Source organism: Sceloporus undulatus, chromosome 1 (assembly GCF_019175285.1).
Source record: "Sceloporus undulatus isolate JIND9_A2432 ecotype Alabama chromosome 1, SceUnd_v1.1, whole genome shotgun sequence".
NCBI lineage: Eukaryota > Metazoa > Chordata > Lepidosauria > Squamata > Phrynosomatidae > Sceloporus > Sceloporus undulatus.
In genome coordinates this window covers 59219299-59237796 of record NC_056522.1, presented here as the reverse complement: position 1 = coordinate 59237796, position 18498 = coordinate 59219299, and the positions used below count along the sequence as shown (strand labels likewise).

Here is an 18498-nt window from a genome sequence, read left to right as displayed (position 1 = left end):
CTTCCTGACACTAAGGGCTGTTTGACAGTTGAACACACTCCCTTGGAGTGTGGTGGAGTCTCCTTCTTTGGAAGTCTTTAAGCAGAGGCTGGATGGCCAACTGTCAGGGATGCTTTGATTGAGATTTCCTGCATGGCAAGGGATTGGACTGGATGGCCCTTATGCTCTCTTCCAACTCTATGATTCTATGATACTATGATTCTAAATCCAATGTGAATCTCCTCTGGAGTAGTCCCATGGAAATCAATTGAATTCATGCTAGTTGTGACTAATAAATTCCAATTATTGCAGTGGGGCTGCTCTAGGTGGGATTTATATTAGTCCATTGTCTGTGCATAATTATTGTGAACGTCTTGTGTATACATATTGTGAGCACACTTTATTGTTCTAATAAACACCATTTCTTAGACCAAATAGATATTGCTCACACCTCTGTCTAGTCACAGATTGGTGTTCACTAGTATTAATAGATAGGATTAGCAAATACAAGCAGGCCAGCAGGATGCAAAGCTCCTACTTGTCTCCTTAAGATTCCTGCTGCTTTATGAGTCTCCAGGCTCAGCTCTGTAGAACACAGGGAGAGAGCAAGAGGGTGAGAAAGGAAGGGGTCATTTCTTTCTGTTTGCACCCAGGACTTAGGAAGAAGGGAAAGTTCTGGGTCAAGGAGTCCTGAAAAATGTCTCTCCAGGTTTCCCCTCAGGCACCATGGAGGAACAACAATGTCACTTTTTCAAACAAAGAAGTTCCTGTCTCAGAACAAGGAGAGACTATTATTGGCTTCTATCTCCTGGCTCTAGGTAGGTATGGGTTGAGAGCCTGTTGGGTTTAGCAAATGAAGCATATCTATAGAGCTGAAAGGGTAAGTCTATGGAGCTTGATTAAGGAGTGTGTATGTGTGTGTGCCTTCACACTGTCTGTGGACTTGTGGTGAGCCAATAAATTTCATGGGGTTTTATTAAGCAAGGAATACTTAGAGATGATTTGACATTGCCTTCCTCTAAAATATAGCCTACAGCACTTAATATTCTTTGGTGGCCCCCATCCAAGTATTAATCAGCTCTGGAACTTGCTTGGATCAAAATCAGATGGGAACTGATGCCTTGTTTATAAATATTTCATTTGTTAGAATTGTGTTGTGAGCTACCTTGACTCTTATTTAAGGGAGAAAGATTTGGGATATAAATCAAGTATATAAATGGTTAACAATAATAAACAGATAGTAACTCGTGTAGATGGAACATGTATCCGTTTTTATGGAGGTTATTTAAGCTTTTGGAAATGGAGGAGAGGGGGAGGAGGGTACAGAGAGTCCAGCCTACTGTTCAAGTAAGCTGAAATACCGGGCTGTAAACTGATTAGGCTCCATTCATCCCAACGGGATTAAATTGGCTTGAATCTAAAGACACGGGGTTAAGCAGGTGCATATAATCCTGCCTGTTCCACTCTCTGCTAAACTGAAACCAAAGGTTTATTTGAGGGGACAAAAAGACCAGTTAATAGTCCCATTAAAATACCTTTTAACTCACTGAACATCAATTAGGGGAGACGTGAAATTGTTCATATCTGAGAAGTGTTTGCTGGTTTATATAAGGAGAAGAATCAATGGAGTTATTCAGTCTTTGGTGAACAAGAGCTGCTAGTATCTTAGAATTTCCCAAACCTAAAATTTATAGATTTTCCCTTGATACGTTATTTGTTAAAGTATGTAAAGATCCTGACTTAAACAGTTTGTAGAGGGAGGACTTTCATCTTAGTAGATCTACTGAAATGGGTTTGGGTGATTAAGGCCCAGTACATACCTACTAAAAAGGGAGGCCTGCCAGCCCCCCCCCCCCCCCGCAGGGAAGCTGCAGCCACCAAACCATGCGGCTTCCCTGCAGAGAAAAAAGAACCCTTGAAAAGTGGTTCTTTTTGCACTGCACTTGTGATTCCCACTGAATGGCACACTCATGACATCACAAGTGCTGCGCGACATGCAGATCCTATGTGTCCGTCACATCACAATAGCATTGCCCATATACACAGGGCACCAACATTGTTACGGCGCTGCGCCGTACTAGGGTTAGGGAGCGTGCAGTTGCCTCGCGGTCCCTTAACCCTAGTACGCGGCCAGCAAGGCGCATTTGTCCTGTCTGGACCGGGCCAATGGCATGGCTGCTGCAACGATCCGCTGCCAAAAAGAGCTCTAAAAATGGAGCTTTTTCCTGCGATGCCGCCAAGGCGCCATTTGCACCCTGGGGCAGCACAGTGATGTGTCTTGTGTGTCACACTGTTTGGACATGTCACACAAGACACGTCATTGGTATGCACGCTGTCTAAACATGTGTGCACCAAAATGGCGGTGCCCATATGTACTAGGGATCGGTAGCGTGTGGATGTTGCACTCTCCTGAGCACTAGTATCGGCGAAGTCACACCGCTTTTGGCCCATCTGTACCGGGCCTTGGGCGACTTGTTGTGGTTTTTGTGTGTCTTCAAGTCATTTCTTATAGCGGCCCTATCATGGGGTTTTCTTGGCAAGTTTCTGCAGAGAGGGTTTGCCATTGCCATCCTCTGAGGCTGAGAGCATGTGACTTGCCCAGGGTCACCCAGTGGTTTCCATGCCCAAGCAGGGATTCACACCCTGGTCTCCAGAGTCATAATCCAATGTTCAAACCATTACACCATGATGACTCACTGTTTGTAAATCAATTGGGTTTATCAAGAGCAACTAAGGTCCAAAACACACTGCAGAAATAATCCAATTTGGGACTATTTTAACTACCCTGCTAGGGAATCCTGGAAATTGTAGTTTATTGTGGCACCAGAGCTCTCTGACAGAGAAGGCTAAATGTCTCACAAAACTACAGTTCCCAAAATTCTCTAGCATTGAGCCAGGGCAGTTAAATCGGTCTCAGACTGGATTATTTCTGCACTGTGTTTTGGACCCAAGTAACTATTGCATTGTACCTTTAAATTGCACAAGTCAAAGTAAGGGAATCTGCAGTTGCTTGCAGTCACTGCAGCACTGATATTAAATAGTTTGTTGATAATCTAATCCAGGGAGGATGATTCCAATTTGACAGGAAAGCTTGAAAATCAAATTGTCCTCTGTGAGTAGGGTTGCCATAAGTCAGGACCTCCAAACCGGGACAAATGTAGGACAAATGTAGGACAACATTTTCAAATGTAGGACACATTTTTTAAATGGAGGACACACGAAAAAATTGGATGATTTTTTAAAAATGTTAATATAAATACACTTTAAAAAATACACTTAATAAAAATAAATACTGGAAAAATACACTTTAAAAATACACTTAATAAAAATAAATATTGCAAAAAATACACTTTAAAAATACACTTAATAAAAATAAATATTGCAAAAATACACTTTAAAAATACACTTTAAAAATATACTTTAAAAATACACTTTAAAAATACACTTTAAAAATACAGTTAAAAATACAAAAATTCATACTGGAAATGGCCACTCACCACCACCACCACCACCTCCTCCTCCTCCTCCTCCTCATCATCATCATCTTCATCCTCCTCCTTCTTGGTGCCAAAAAAGGGCAAAGGAAATGGCCCTTTTCTTTCCCCTCTGGCTGCAGCCCGGTCCAACAGAGGAGGAGCTCCTCCTCTGGAGGCTGGCTGGCCAATGGGGGCAGACTGCGGCTGGAATAGCCCAGCCCCCTGCCAGCGCTCACAGGCTCTGCCTGGAGAAGGGGTGGGCTGTTCAGCCCCAGCGACAGAGGAGGAACTCCTCTTCATTAGCTCTGCGCGCAGCCCTGCAAGGGCACGCGCAGGGCCAGCGGATGTGCCCGCCGGCCAGCAAAAGCCACAGCGTACGTGGCGGCTGCAGCGGTGGCTGCATCAGTGGCCTCGAACAAGCGGCACGCAAGCAGCACACAAGCAGCACGTGAGCGGCCCCGCAGGAGCGGCCCCGCGTGAGAGGCCCCACACAAGGTCCGCAGGAGCGGTTGCACGTGGTGCAACTTGGCTGCGGCAAGCATGGCCTCTATAGCCGCCCGCAGTGGCAGCTGACCCGGGGCAAACCCAGGTCAGTTACCAAACTGGGACGGGACGACCCCGCCTGGTTCAAAAGCGGGATTGTCCTGCTCCCAGGCAGGATATGGCAACCCTATCTGTGAGTACAAGGATTCCTTGCTGGATTGATCTCCAGGCCTTTGCCAAAAGGTTACAGGACAATGATAATAACCCTATTGTCTTAAAATGGTTTAAGAGAGGGCAGAAAAATGTGCCTGATTCTGCTTTTAGAATGAAAGTGAATTCTTATTATACTGAAGCAAGCAGACTAGGTGAAAAATCATGCCATCAGACCAAAGCTTGGAAAAGTTACATCAGAACTCCCTGAATCCCCCAGACTCCCCAAATGTAGATTTTTAAAATTCTGCACCACACAAATAACAGGTTCAGCTCTTTTTCAAAGTTAGACTAGGCAAGATACTGTACACTTGTTTTTAGGGTAAGAGTTATGTTGTTTTTTCAAAAGTAGATACATGGCCAGAAATCACTATTCTTGGTGGGAATAAATTTTTACAGATGAATTCACCTCTGTCTTAGATGTTTCTTGGACAGAAGAGTGTTGTTGGTTTTTTGGGGTGGGGGGAAGAAGGGTGTACAGATGGTTGAAAAAGCAGTTTAGCACCAGATGAGGGAAAATACATTGACAGTGACATAGACTTGACAACTGTTAGTGTGAAGAGCTGAGTACATTTTAATAAAACATAGTTGCTATGTTCAATAGAGTTTATGAGTACAACATGTTGGCCACTAGTGAAATCAAAAACATTTCAGTATAATTCAGATAGAGAATTTCTGACAAAATTGGTTGCAAGAAGAATGGCTTTCCTAAAGCAGTTTGCAAAGCAAGTTTATATGTGGACACACATGTGCATACATCCAAAACGATGCAACCCCCCCAAAAAAAAGGTGGCACATGTGAAATTGCAATTGTGAATATTCTATCCATGGGAAGATGTTAGTGGTAGAAAAATCTGTAAAAATTGGTATACAGTGGGCCTTTGGTATACACTGGTATTTGATTCCAGGAATTTGATTCCCCCCCCACCCCCCCCGCCACCGTGGATACCAAAATCCATGGATGATCAAATCTCATTAAATACAATGACATAATAAAATGGTGTCCTTTATATAAAATGGCAAAATCAAGGTTTGCTTTTTGGAATTTACATATATTTTAAAATATTTTCAAACAATGTATTATTGAATCTGTGGATAAGGAATTCTTGGATATGAAGGACTGATTGTATTTCCTTGTCTTTCTCTAAGCAGGAAGAACTGGGCCAGACTAAGGAGTTTATAGCATGGACTTAACCTGACTGCACCCTAACAGGAAGCAGCCAGGATGTGGGATGCAGGCAGGAATTATCACACTTAATTTGCATTTAATTTCGCCAGCCATGTACAGCCTGGCTGCAACCCAAGTCCCAGGAACACTCAGCAAGGCACTTTCCAGCTTTCCAGCTTTGAAAAGTGGCACCTGGGACCTAGGATGCAGCTGGGCTGTACTCGGCTGGTGAAATTAAATGCAAATTAAGTGCGATGATTCCCATCTACATCCCGCATCCCGCATCCCGGCTGCATCCCATTAGGGTGCAGTAGGGTTAAAAGTCCTTCCGACAAATTCCTAAGAATGACTCAAGAGGTAAACAAATAAGTTTAAAAAAATGAAACTATTTAATTAATGTTAATATTTTCATTAAATAATAGTTTTAAATAAATAACAAAGAAAACTATATAAAATCTAAATAATTCAAGGTTTTAATCACAGTACCCTTATGGTGAGGTTTTTCAATGGAACCACCAAAAATGCTGTATCTGCTTAGCTACATCAGAAGCTTTAATGGTTTTACATTTATTCTTTTATCTATATGCTGCCTTTCTCCCAGAGTGGGACCCAAGGTGGCTCACAAAAGGAAATTAGTTACAATCTACAGTACAATTTTAAAGACAATTAAAATAGTCACAACCAAAACAATATAAAATTATTTTAAAACATACTGAAGTTAAAAAAAATAAAATAAAAGACACATCCCAATTAAAAAAAGTATCCCTGGCATGGTTACCTATTAAAAGCCTGCTGAAACAAAAAGGGTTTTGCCTGCTGGTGAAAGGAAAGCATGTGATTAATATTACAGATGACTACTGATGTTTGCAAACATATGCCACTTTTGACAGCAAGGCCCAGGGCCACCAACTAGGCCTATCTGACAAAATTGGATTAATTCATGAGCCATACCCACTTAGTGATTCCTCCCTGTCTTTCACAAACTTAAATCCCACAATTATACATGAAGAGGGGATTAACCTGAACTTGGCAGCTGCTCAGGTGGTGGTAGGATTTTCCCCCCAATGGCAAGACCAGTGCAGAGAGACTGGTATTCCCAATAGGCAAAACAACTCTCCAGATACCAATGAAAGTGATACTGGCCCTAGTAGTGTGGCATAGTGGTTTGAGTGTTGGACTACAACTCTGGAGACCAGGGTTTGGTTCCCAGCTTGGCCATGAAAGCTACTGGGTGACCTTGGGCAAATCACATGCTCTCAGCCTCAGGGGAAGGAAATAGCAAACTTCCTCATGAAGTTTAGCAATCTCTGCAGAGAGGTGTAGGACTTTATCACATGGGGAAAATCAGGGGTTTAAATGGAAATTATCCAGTAATATTTACACAATTGCGGTAAAGATTTTCACACATATCGTCATTAAAGATGACTTATCCCAGGAATAACCAGGGAATAACCAGCAACAAATCGTTTGTGGGGAAATCTTCACTGAGATCATGCAAATATCACCAAATAATGCCTGTTTTAACCCTCAATTTTCCCCATGTGTGATAAAATCCTACCACCGCAGTCTCTCTATGGGCTTTCTACAAATAGCAGTTTGTTTGCTTTACTGCTCAGCTTGAATACTGACATCTGAACTGACATTTTATTAAATAAACTGTTGTCTTTAGTCCATTCTTCAACCTAAACTAGGGTACCTGCAACATTTCCCCACACTATACACCAAGTGGCTGAGAACGCCAGTAACAGAAGGACCGTTTCACACTACATTATAGCATTATAATTCCTCTAACTGTTATAGCCAAATGCTAGGGGATCCTGGAGCCTGTAGTTTGCTGAGGCACCACAATTCTCTAGCAGAAAATTCTAAATGATCCTTCCTAAACTGCAAATCACTGGATTCCATGGAATGTTGCCATGGCAGTTACAATGGACACTTGGGCACGTTACAGACCGCCGAAAAGCGGCGGCCTGCACCCGCCCCTTTCCCCGCCAGATCAGGGCCTCAGCAGCCAGAGCGGCAGCCGCCGAGGCCCCGATCCTCCGCTATCCAGGCCGCGGGGAAGCAGCAAAAGGCCACTTCCCCAAGGCCTGGAAAGGGGTGTCCTTGGGGCTTCAAGCCCCAAGGACACCCCGCGGTGGCAGGGAGGAGGAGAAAGGGGCTGCTTGGCCCCTTTCTCCCTTGTGTCACTGGGCAGAGCCATCTAAAGGCTGTGCCCAGTGATGCAAGACCAGGAAGGAGCTCCGTTTCGGAGCTCCTTCCTGCTCCGACAAAAGGGCGCACTAAGCGCCCTCTCACGGCGCGACGGCGTCATGTCCGCGCCGCCTCGTTTGGAAGCGGCGCGTTCGTGATGCCATCATGGCGGCCCCCATGTAGATGGAGCGCCGCCATCTTGTACGTCCTCAGGACGTATTAGGCTTGGGGACGTCAAGAAGTGATGCCCCCTTTTAAACCTAGGACATCCTGAGGACGTCCCTTTTGGCGGTTTGTAACGCGCCATAGTGTTGTAATTGCATATGCCCCAATCCAACATTCCCATGTTCCTTATCAGATCTTGTTCCTTATCAAATAGGTGGGGAACAGTGGAGGGGGAAGTAGTCTAATAAAATTCTACCATCATAAGCATCTTTCTGAGAAAAGACAGCATTATTTCAGAAACACATTCAGTCCTCTGTGTCCCTTCCAGACTCTCTCAGTTCAATTCCAACTATCAGGTTACATAAGGGATCCAGCATGTTGGTATATAATGTTGAAAGGAACATTGTTACATCAAAAGAAAACACACACACACACACACACACATGTTTCTTTTGATGTAACAATGTTATTGATTTCACCATTTTTATATTAGATTTTGAAGATGTTGGGCCAAATCCAGTTGTTGGTCCCAACTGAAATTGTTGTTGTGTGCCTTCAAGTCATTTTCAACTTATGGCAACCCTAATGAGAATCTATCATGGGGTTTTCTTGGCATGTTTCTTCAGAGGGGGCTTGCCATTGCCATCCTCTGAGGCTGAGAGAGTGTGACATGCCCAAGGTCACCAAGTGGGTTTACATGGCTGCGCCAGGATTCAAACTCTGATCTCCAGAGTCATAGGCCAGCTCTCAAACCACTGCACCATGCCGACCCAACTGGAATAGGCCCATTGAATCAATTGCTGAGTCAGCACAATGTACTAGAAACTTGTCCTTTTCTGAGAATAAAACTGTCTATAAGGGAGAAGGATTTTCATGGCATAATAAATCCAGTCTTCATTAGGAAAAAGTGTGAATAAGAACATTATTAATGCATAGTCACATGGTTTCTTTAAGGAAATTAGAACCTTGCATTTAATCATTATCTGGCCTTTTATGAATGTGCAGACAAAATATTTTACCTTCTTTCCGATACCAAGTCAGATTAACTTTGTGAATTTACAGCTAAAAATACAGACCCTGTTTTTAGGACAAAATAGTGAATCAGCTTGGCATCCTCTTGATCCCTTTATAAAGAAAGCAGTCAATAGCCCTTCCTAATCAGGCAAGATCTGGTCAGGTCATATTCCTTTGTAAAGAAAGTCTTTCATTAGAATCATATATTTCTTTATAATCAATTGTTTGTTTATAAGGAATCACTGGAAAGCCCCTTCAGACTAATCCCAAAACTATTTCAATATTAGCACTTCTTCAATAGTAATTTATATAGTGGCACAACCTGGGCCTCATTCCCACTACATTATAAACCAGTTTGCTAACCGATTTGAAGTGGTTTAAATGACCCTTGTTTGCACTTGAGACGAATCGCTGAAGCGGTTTAGCAAGGGGGCCCTTGCCCTAGACCCGTTTAACACATATCTTTTTGATGCTCATTTTTTCTGTGTCTTTTGCAATAAATCCATTCAGCACAAGTGTGAATGGGATGCAGATCAGAATCAATTTAAATTTTCCTTTAAATTTGCAGCTGGCTGAACAGGGTCCATTTTGAATTGATTCATTAGTAAATGTAAATGACAAGTGGGTTATTTTACAGCAAGAAAATGTGATCAAGGCAACTGTAGTGTGAACCATGCTTCGCTCAAACTGATCCATCGATTTGTATCACAAACTGATTTATTTGTAAGTGGGAATGAGGTGGAGTCCTCAAGAACCTGGCTGAACATTTTCAGATTTATTTCTTCAATTGTGCAGACGAGCAGTTTCCAAACAAACGCAAAATTAATTCAGAAACTCTCAGGATTTGGGTCACCCTGATCATGCTCAGTGTATCAAAAGGTCTGCAAAGCTACACATAACTATCCTGTGACACCACTATACCTGCCATTCATCTGGCAAGTCTTTAGATGTCCAGATTTAAATGTACAGTTGGTTGTTTTCATCCTTATTCATGCAGAACCTGATATATCATTCCTGCACAGTACTAGTAAAAGCAAACCATTTTAATTGCTCTAAATTCAGCATACATAATTGAATAGCCTAAGGATGCTGATTTGCTGAGTAAGGAAATTATTTGTTAAGTATAAATAATTACTTTCCATAACCATAAAATGTTGCTTGCAGCACACTGCATCACCTGGAAGACAGCCCGTTTAATCTAAAATATTAAAAATAAATCTCTGTTTAAGTCAAGGATGGGCAACAAAATATTGATAGTGACCTGTGCCAGAAACTGGCAATGCAGCACAGTTGCCAATTTCACTGGGGCAAAACCTGTTGAATTTGATGGCAAACTTCAGAGTGTATCTAGAGACAGAGTCAGCAGTGGAAGTGCCATTGTTCTGGAACACTGAAAAGCAGAAGAAAATGTAGACTATTAATCTAGAATGTTACAAGTATCAAAACAAAACAAGCCCCTTACATGATTGGTTCAATGCCATCTATTGCATTGGTTGCCCCTAGAGAATGCCTTACAGTGAAGAACAGATGAGGAAGTGCAACTCTGTTCATTGTCCTGGATTTTTCAGCAGCCTTTGTCATCACTGACCATGGTATTCTACTGTGATACCAAGCTGGGTAAGATGAGAGGCATAGTATTTTACTGGATCTAGTTCTCCCTGATAGAACAGAAGAAGGTGAAGTTGAAAGACTTCACAGGCACTCTCTTTTGTGGTGCCTTGGGGTAGTATTTTGTCTACCATAATTTTTAATATCAACACGAAGCATCTGGAGGTCTAAGGAAAAGTGGAATAAAGAGCTACACCTCTTATTTCCAATTATGAACCCCAGGAGTCTTTGAAGGTTTCCTTCTCTGGAGGTCTTTAAACAGAGGCTGAATGGCCTTCTGTCAGGAATGCTTTGATTGAGAGTTCCTGCAGGGCAGGGGGTTGGACTGAATGGCCCTTGTGGTCTCTTCCAACTCACTGATGCTATGATACTATGAGTCTGTGGAAACCATGTGAAGGTTTCTGGAATGTTTATCTACAAACATGATGAGGTTAGACAAACAGATGTATCCAGATAGGACAGAGGTTCTGTGGATGGGTAAACACACTGATTAGTGTGATGTTTGGGACCAATGTTGGAAAGGAATGTACTCCCTCTGAATGACCAAATGCATCATTTTGGGGTTCTTCTGGACTTGGTGCTATGTATAGAATTATAGGTGGCACTAGTTACTAAGGGTGCCTCTTATCAGCTTTGTCTAGGTGTGTCGCCATCTGGAGAAACCAATCATCCATGCCCTGGGAACAAAGTAAATTACTTGTTTTGCAATCTATTTGGGGTTGCCTTCAAAGGTATTTTTGACGTTCAACAGCAGTAGAATGTAGTCACCTTGGTGCTCACAGGCAGAGCAGATGACACCAATTCTGGCGCAGTACAGACCGCCGAAAAACAGCAGCCTGCCAGCACCAGTTTTTACTCTAAAAGGACAGCGCAGCCCCCAAACCACATGCCATCATTCTGGAGTAAAAAAAAACCCGGTATTTCCGGGTTCTTTTTGTGGCACTGGAGTGACGCCACGAGTGCACCAGTGGCACACTTGCAATGTAAGCAATGCACAGCAATGTGAGGCTGCCACGCATCGCTTGCGTCAAAATGGCAGCACCCGTATGGACAGAACACTGGCATTATTGCGCTGCCGCACTGTACTAGAATTAGGGACTGTGCGGTTGATGCACGGTCCTTAACCCTAAAATTGGCACAAGCACAGCACTTCATGCCCATTTATATTGGGCCTCTGCAACAGCTGTACTTATTTTCAGGCAGAATCTGAAGCAGTAGTGATCACTTTTAAAGCCCCAAAAATCTTGGATCTAGATTATTCAATGGCTACCTATATACACACAAATTTGCCCAGACCTAAGAGTGACCAAGAAGATTTGATTTTTGTGTCCACCAATAAAATCTGTTAGATCAGAGGGCATAAAAGAGAGACAGAGTACATATTTTGTGTGGTCTACTCTTCTATAGGGAATGACATACAATGGAATATGTATGTGGTTCCCTTTCTATCTAATTTTAAATAGATCTTAAAATCTTTTCCTCTTTTTTGCAAGCTGCATTTACTTTCATTTAAGGTCATCCTTCCTTCTGTGAATTTTTGTTGTTGCCATTGTTTTACATTAGTTACATTATTTTTATTAACTGCATTATATATTTTAAAATATATTTAATGAATTTTAACTTTATATTTATTTTAATTTTATATATATTTTTTAACTTTCAAAACCACATTGGGAAGGGTGTGCCTGAAAAGATAGTATTTGTAAAAAATAAAATAATAAATAATAGCAACAATAGTCAACTTCTAACAGCAGTTACAGCCTCGCAAAAAAGAAAAAAAGACAACCCTAGTTGTTTGTTCCCAGGATCTCATATGCAGTGCTATAGTACCTTCATTTGTTTGAATGTATAACTGGATTGATTGTTCTAAGAGTCCCTTAAGAAGCCTTTTGACCTCACTAATATATCCATCTAATGGAAAGATTAACAGATACACCCAAGCACCTTGAGTCCAAAAACATTTGTTTAAACCTCTAGTTGGTTGTAAGCTTCTTGATAAACAGATGGTCCCCGTCTGCAGGCTGAATATAATGTATAGCTTTCTAAATCCTGCCTTGAGGCCTATGAAGGCTCATTAACCCTTTTTTGATAAAGCATCTATATCTCCTACAATGGCTATCTTGTTCACCAACTTGAGGTCGTGCAGAAAACATATCAAGAAGCACAACCTGAGAGCGAAAGTCAAGTATTTGTACTGCAAATTGATCTGTTTTGGTATTGTATTTTGAAGATTTTTTCTTCAGAATACTTATTTTTCTTTATTTTCTTTATTTTACAGGTTGGATGTCTTGGTTTGGCAACAGCATTGTAATCTTTGTATTGTATAAACAGCGAGCTATTCTTCAGCCCACAGATTACCTGACATTTAACCTAGCAGTATCTGATGCCAGTGTCTCTGTTTTTGGTTATTCCCGGGGGATAATTGAAATCTTCAACGTATTCAGAGATGATGGATTCCTTATCACTTCAATATGGACTTGTCAGGTAGGATCTAAATTTTGGTGGGTCACACAGTAATAGAAGATAAGTACTAGTACTACACAATATAAAAGCCAGAGCTTACATTTTTAGATGATTGTCGCCATGCTAACTGTGAGATTCTGGAAAAAGTGATAAAAAAACATTTTTATGTTCTACTAAGTGTAAATGCAATGCTGTTACTTTGTATACTTCTCCTCTCTACTGCAAATTCCTTCAGTTGCTTCCCTTGTCAGTTCTGATTTACATCTGAACCAGTGTTAGCCATGGTTCCCATGTTAACCAGGGTTTGAAGATGACATGCAAACCCTGTTTAAGAGCAGGGCTGCTCAGAGAATGGGGCAACTGAAGCTACAAAATGCCCTTTATCTGCTCCTGCTGTGTTGTTAGCAGAACCTCAGGACCCACAAAATCACACCTGTTGCAGGCCCAATAAACTCTTTGGGTATTCCTGGTTAAGGGGAAATCTACTTAGCATGAATTTAGGCTTATCTCAGGCCAGATGTATTCCTAAACATAACTCATCACAGAACATCTGATTTGCCAAGCCAAATGTAGCTGCTATCTGTTTGACGCTCAATAAGCCTCCCATTTTTATTACTTGCCCAAGGATACAAAAACAGGAGGATTTGTCAAGATCTGGCAAGCTAGAATACACAGCTGTTAGACTATGTTTGCCATATGTGTGGGCACAGATCTGCAGGGAAGGAAGGTATTAATTTACTCCAGAAGGAGCAAGAGGGGCCCACTAGCCATTTCTTATCTCCCAGTCTTGGTTAACTGATTGGCAGAGGTATTTCTGCACTGGTCCTGTCCCTCCCTCTCTCTGAGTGTGTTTTCTAAGCAAGCAGGCAATCTAAAATAGCATATAGAAATTAATAGACTTTGAAAGAAGGAAGGATTTGTTACCTTATCACACTTATTTCCCACTGAATCTCATTTTCTTTGTGTTTTCTTCGTAACTGTTATTTGCAATTTGATCTTATTGGGACAAAATGTCTCCTATTTGCATGCTTAAACCAACAGTGCTTTGTTTAAAATGTACAGTGTCATTCTTATCCATTGTCTAAAAGAAAATAAAAATGGTGCAGAGTGGTTTGGGTTGGGGAAATGGATACGTGTGTGTTGTGTGCCTTCAAGTCATGTACGACTTATGGTGAACCTAAGGCAACCCTATCATGGAGTTTTCTTAGCAAGTCTTGTACAGAAGAGGTTTGCCATTGCCTTTCCCTGATGTTAAGAGTGTGTGGCTTGCCTAAGGTCACCCAGTGGGTTCCATGGCCGAGAGGGGATCAAACGCTGATCTCCAGCATTTGTAGTCCAAACTAATATAAATACATTAAAAAGTGTGAGCAACATGGGCAGCAATACTTTCATCTGGTTGGCATAAATGTAGGTTTGCTGTCTTCAGAAGTATACTCTTTTAATGTGGAAGGAACACACACGATAACAATACAAAACAAAGCCAATGAAACAAAATCAATGAATAGTCCATCATACTTGTAAGTAGTTCAGACTACTGCATAATTGAAATGTGTGCAAAACACCAACTGTTTTATTTGCTACCATTTTCTTGAACATAGAGGCTTGCCTTATACCACGTCAGGCTACTGGTCCAGCTAACTCAGTGTTGTCAGTGCTACTCAAAGTGGTGATCCCTGGACCAGGCCTGGTCCCTGGCAGGTTTACAGGAAAGAAACAATTGTACTCAATGGGTACAAATTTAGTTCCAGTCCCTGGCACATGCGGGGGTGGGGGTAATACTGCCTTAGAAGCCCTGGTCTACACTGCCTGCATTGACTGGAACTGGGCCTCCAAGGTTTCAGATAGGACACTTTCATGGCCCTCTGTGGAGATGCCAGAGCTTGAAACTGGGACCTTTGGCGTGTAAAACAGAGCTAAACTGAGATAAATTAAGCCAAGCTAGTGTTTAGTGTTTAGGAGAGCCAGTGCAATATAGTGGTTTGAGCATTGGATTATGACTGCAATTCAAGGTACAAATCCCGGCTTGGCCATGTAAACCCAATGGGTGACCCTGGGCATGTCACACTCTCTCAGACTCAAAGAATGGCAATGGCAAACTCCTTCTGAAGAAACCTGCCAAGAAAACCCTATGATAGGCTCATTTTAGGGTTGCCATAAGTTGGAAATGACCTGAAGGCAAATGCATTCTGCTGAGTTTGTTGTTAGCTGTCCTCGAGTCAGTTCTGACTCATGGCGACTCTGTGGAATGAGAAATCTCCAATAATCCCTATCCTCCACTGCCTTGCCAGGGACGTAGCCAGGATTTTAGGAAGGGGGGGGGGGTCCAGACTAAGTGCCACCATTATAATGGGGCTTGCGTGCGGCGGTGCAGCAGCACACACCATTCATTTTTCTAATGGAAGGGGGGTCCGGACCCCAAGGACCCCCCCCCCCCTTGGCTACGTCCCTGGCCTTGCCCATATCCTGTAAGCCGCTGCCCATAACCCCCTGACTGAGTTTATCCATCTGGTTTGTGGTCTTCCTCTCTTTCTTCTATCCTCTATCCTTCCTAGCATTATTGCTTTTTCTAGTGATCAGTGCCTTCTCATTATGTGGCCAAAGTATGATAGTCTCAACTGATCATCTTAGATTCCAAGGAGAGCCCTGGTCTGATCCGTTCAAGAACCCATTTGTTGGCTGTCCATGGTATCCTAAGTACTCTTCTCCAGCACTACATTTCAGATGAGTTGATTTTCTTTCTGTCTGCTGCCTTCACTGTCCAGCTCTCACATCCATACATGGTAATTGGGAATACAATGGCCTGAACATTCTGACTTTAGTGCTCAGTTGTAGGGATGTAAAGAATATTCTCCAAAATTCAAAAATTAGTAGAAATATGCCTAATTCGACAATTTCGATAACATTTTAGAGAGAAGAAATTCTGAGCACTTCTTGATCAATGAGTAAGAATTTTTATTTTTAATAATTTCGAAATGAAGTGAAGAGACAAGACTGAGCTGACAATTCGACCTTCAGGATTTGGGTATTTTGCGTAAGAAAAGCTACCATTCATATTGGCTTTTACCAGGGGCATTTCCTTTGTTAGGGTGATTCCCCCCCATCTTTTCTCACTCACAACTTTGCTTTGAAAAACAAAACAGAACTAAAGGAGGGAGCCTTCTCCTCTTTACATCATGCTCTACCATTAAAATTCTCACAAAAGAGAAGAAGGAGGTGGGGCTGACAAAGGGAAGTTTGGCAGATGTTTAAAGAACATTCCTCTTCTGAAAAAAACAGAAGGCACACACACACAAACAAAAGAAAAAATCTCAACAAATAAACAAGAAATGCTAGAGTTGGGGGACCCTCAAGGACCATCCAGTCCATTTCTGCTATGAAGTAATACATAGGAATACATGGGATCCTAGAGAACATGTAGTCTGACCCCCGTTCAACATCAGGATGGCACTGGAAGATGGGACAAACCGAAGGTTTTCTTGGCATAAAGAGGAGTTTTGCCATGGGATGCCTCTGAGGCTGAGAGAGTGTGACCCTCACAAAAGAGAAGAAGGGGCAGGGTGGCGTGCAATGGCAGGAATTCTGCCATGATGGATAAAACCTAGCATTCGAAGGGATTCCATTAGGTCATCCAATCCCTCCCCTTCTACCATGAAGGAATACCTAGGAGTTGAAGTTGAAGCTGAGAGCAAGTGACTTGCCCAAGGTAAGCCAGTGAATTTCTATGGTGAACTGGGAGGCTAGAGTCCTGATCCCAGCTCAGCCATGTAAATCCACAGGGTGACATTGGGTCACTCTCTCACTCATGGATATTCTGCACTCTCCTTGCCAATTATTATTATTATTATTATTATTATTGCATGACCTTGGCATCACCATGGGAGAGGTGCAGAGTTGGAGTTGAAGCTGAGAGCAAGTGACTTGCCCAAGGTCAGCCAGTGAATTTCTAGGGTGAACTGGGAGGTTAGAGTCCTGATCCCAGCTCAGCCATGTAAATCCACAGGGTGACATTGGGTAAGTCACACTCTCTCACTCATGGATATTCTGCACTCTCCTTACCAATTATTATTATTATTATTATTATTATTACATGACCTTGGCATCACCATGGGAGAGGTGCAGAGTTGGATCCCATGTATTCCTTCATAGCAGAAGGGGGTTGGACTGGATGGTCCTTGAGGGTCCCCTCAACTCTACCATTTCTTGTTGGGGCTTCAATCACAGTTTATTTGTTGAGACTGGGCTTTTTTCCCCCTTTTGTGTGTGTGCCTTCAGCTTTTTTAAAGCATAGGAATGTTCTTTAAACCTTTGCCAAACTTCCTTTTGACATGGTAATTGAGTTTGAAATGCAAAGTAATTAGCGTAATTTTTCAACTTGTCTTTTATTGTCATTCGAGAAATCTGTGAAAAATATTTCGCTAGCTGCTGAAAGGGAGAGAAGAAATCACCTTTTGGAAGGGGGACTTGTGAAATGAATATTTTTTAAAGAAATTCTCATCAAGTTCTCAATGAATGAGAAGAAAAACATGGGTTTCTCAAATCACTACTCAGTTGTATGTCTTTGCTCTTCAATATCTTTTCCAGTTCTTTCATAGCTGCCCTTCCCATTCCTAGTCTTCTTATTTCTTGACTGCAGTCTCCATTCTGGTCAACTATTTCAATTTCCTCGTTGTCTAGGTCGAATTTGTGTAGATTGTAAAGTTTACTGAACACAAAGTGCTTTTGCCCTTCAAACTCATTATCTAGCACAGGCATCGGCAACCCCCGGCCTGTGGGCCTGATGCGGCCCGTGGAGGCGGCAGGACTGGCCCCAGCCCGGTCCTGCCGCCGCCGCCACCACCTCCTTCTCCCCAGGCCACGCAGCCCTCCTCCTCCGCCACACGACCTGGGGCAGAGGAGGCAAAGGGGGAAGCCCCGTGCCGCCCTCCCTGCCTCCCAGCGCCGCCCATCTCCTTCTCTTCTGCCTCCTCCGCCCCTCCCCCAGGCCGCGCAGGAAGAGGAGGAGAAGGAAGAGGAGGCAAAGGGGGAAGCCCTGCGGGGCCCCGTGCTGCCCTCCCTGCCTCCCTGCGGCGCCTGCCTCCCAGCGCTACCCACCTCCTTCTCCTCTGCCTTCTCCCTGCCTTCTCCCTGCCTCCCCAGGCCACGCGGTGCATGGAGGAGGGGGGAGGAGGAGGAGGAAGAGGAGGAAGAGGAGGGAGGAAGAGGAAGAGGGGGCAGCAGAAGGAGGAAGAGGAGGAAGAGGAAGAAAAGGAGGAGGGGGCAGCAGAAGGAGGAAGAGGAAAAAAGGAGGAGGGGCAGCAGAAGGAGGAAAAGGAGGAAGAGGAAGAAAAGGAGGAGGGGGCAGCAGAAGGAGGAAGAGGAAAAAAGGAGGAGGGGGCAGCAGAAGAAGGAAGAGGAGGAAGAGGAAGAAAAGGAGGAGGGGGCAGCAGAAGGAAGAAGAGGAGGAAGAGGAAGAAAAGGAGGTGGGGGCAGCAGAGGGAGGAAGAGGAGGGGGCAGCAGAAGGAGGAAGAGGAAGAAAAGGAGGTGGAGGCAGCAGGAGGAGGAAGAGGAGGGAGGAAGAGGAGGAGGGGGCAGCAGGAGGAGGAAGGAAGAGGTGGTGAGTGGCCAGAGGCCTCGAGTTTTTTTTAAATTTTATTTTGTGTGCTTTTAATGCTAACAAGTCTCCCTTGCTTTGACAATGATAGTGTGATGATGATGATGATGATGATGATGATGATGATGATGATGATGATGATGATATG

At 43.1% G+C, this 18498-nt stretch overlaps 1 protein-coding gene across 1 annotated transcript in view; it reads left to right on the top strand.

The window, feature by feature from the left end:
- Window positions 1–676: 676 nt before the first annotated feature.
- LOC121915043 (opsin-5-like) overlaps window positions 677–18498 on the top strand; it is a 39914-nt gene continuing 22092 nt past the window's right edge. Inside the window, exons 1-2 of the mRNA XM_042438910.1 lie at window positions 677–797; window positions 12575–12780. Coding sequence (XP_042294844.1) covers window positions 677–797; window positions 12575–12780 — 327 coding nt within the window. The remainder of the gene's footprint in view (window positions 798–12574; window positions 12781–18498) is intronic.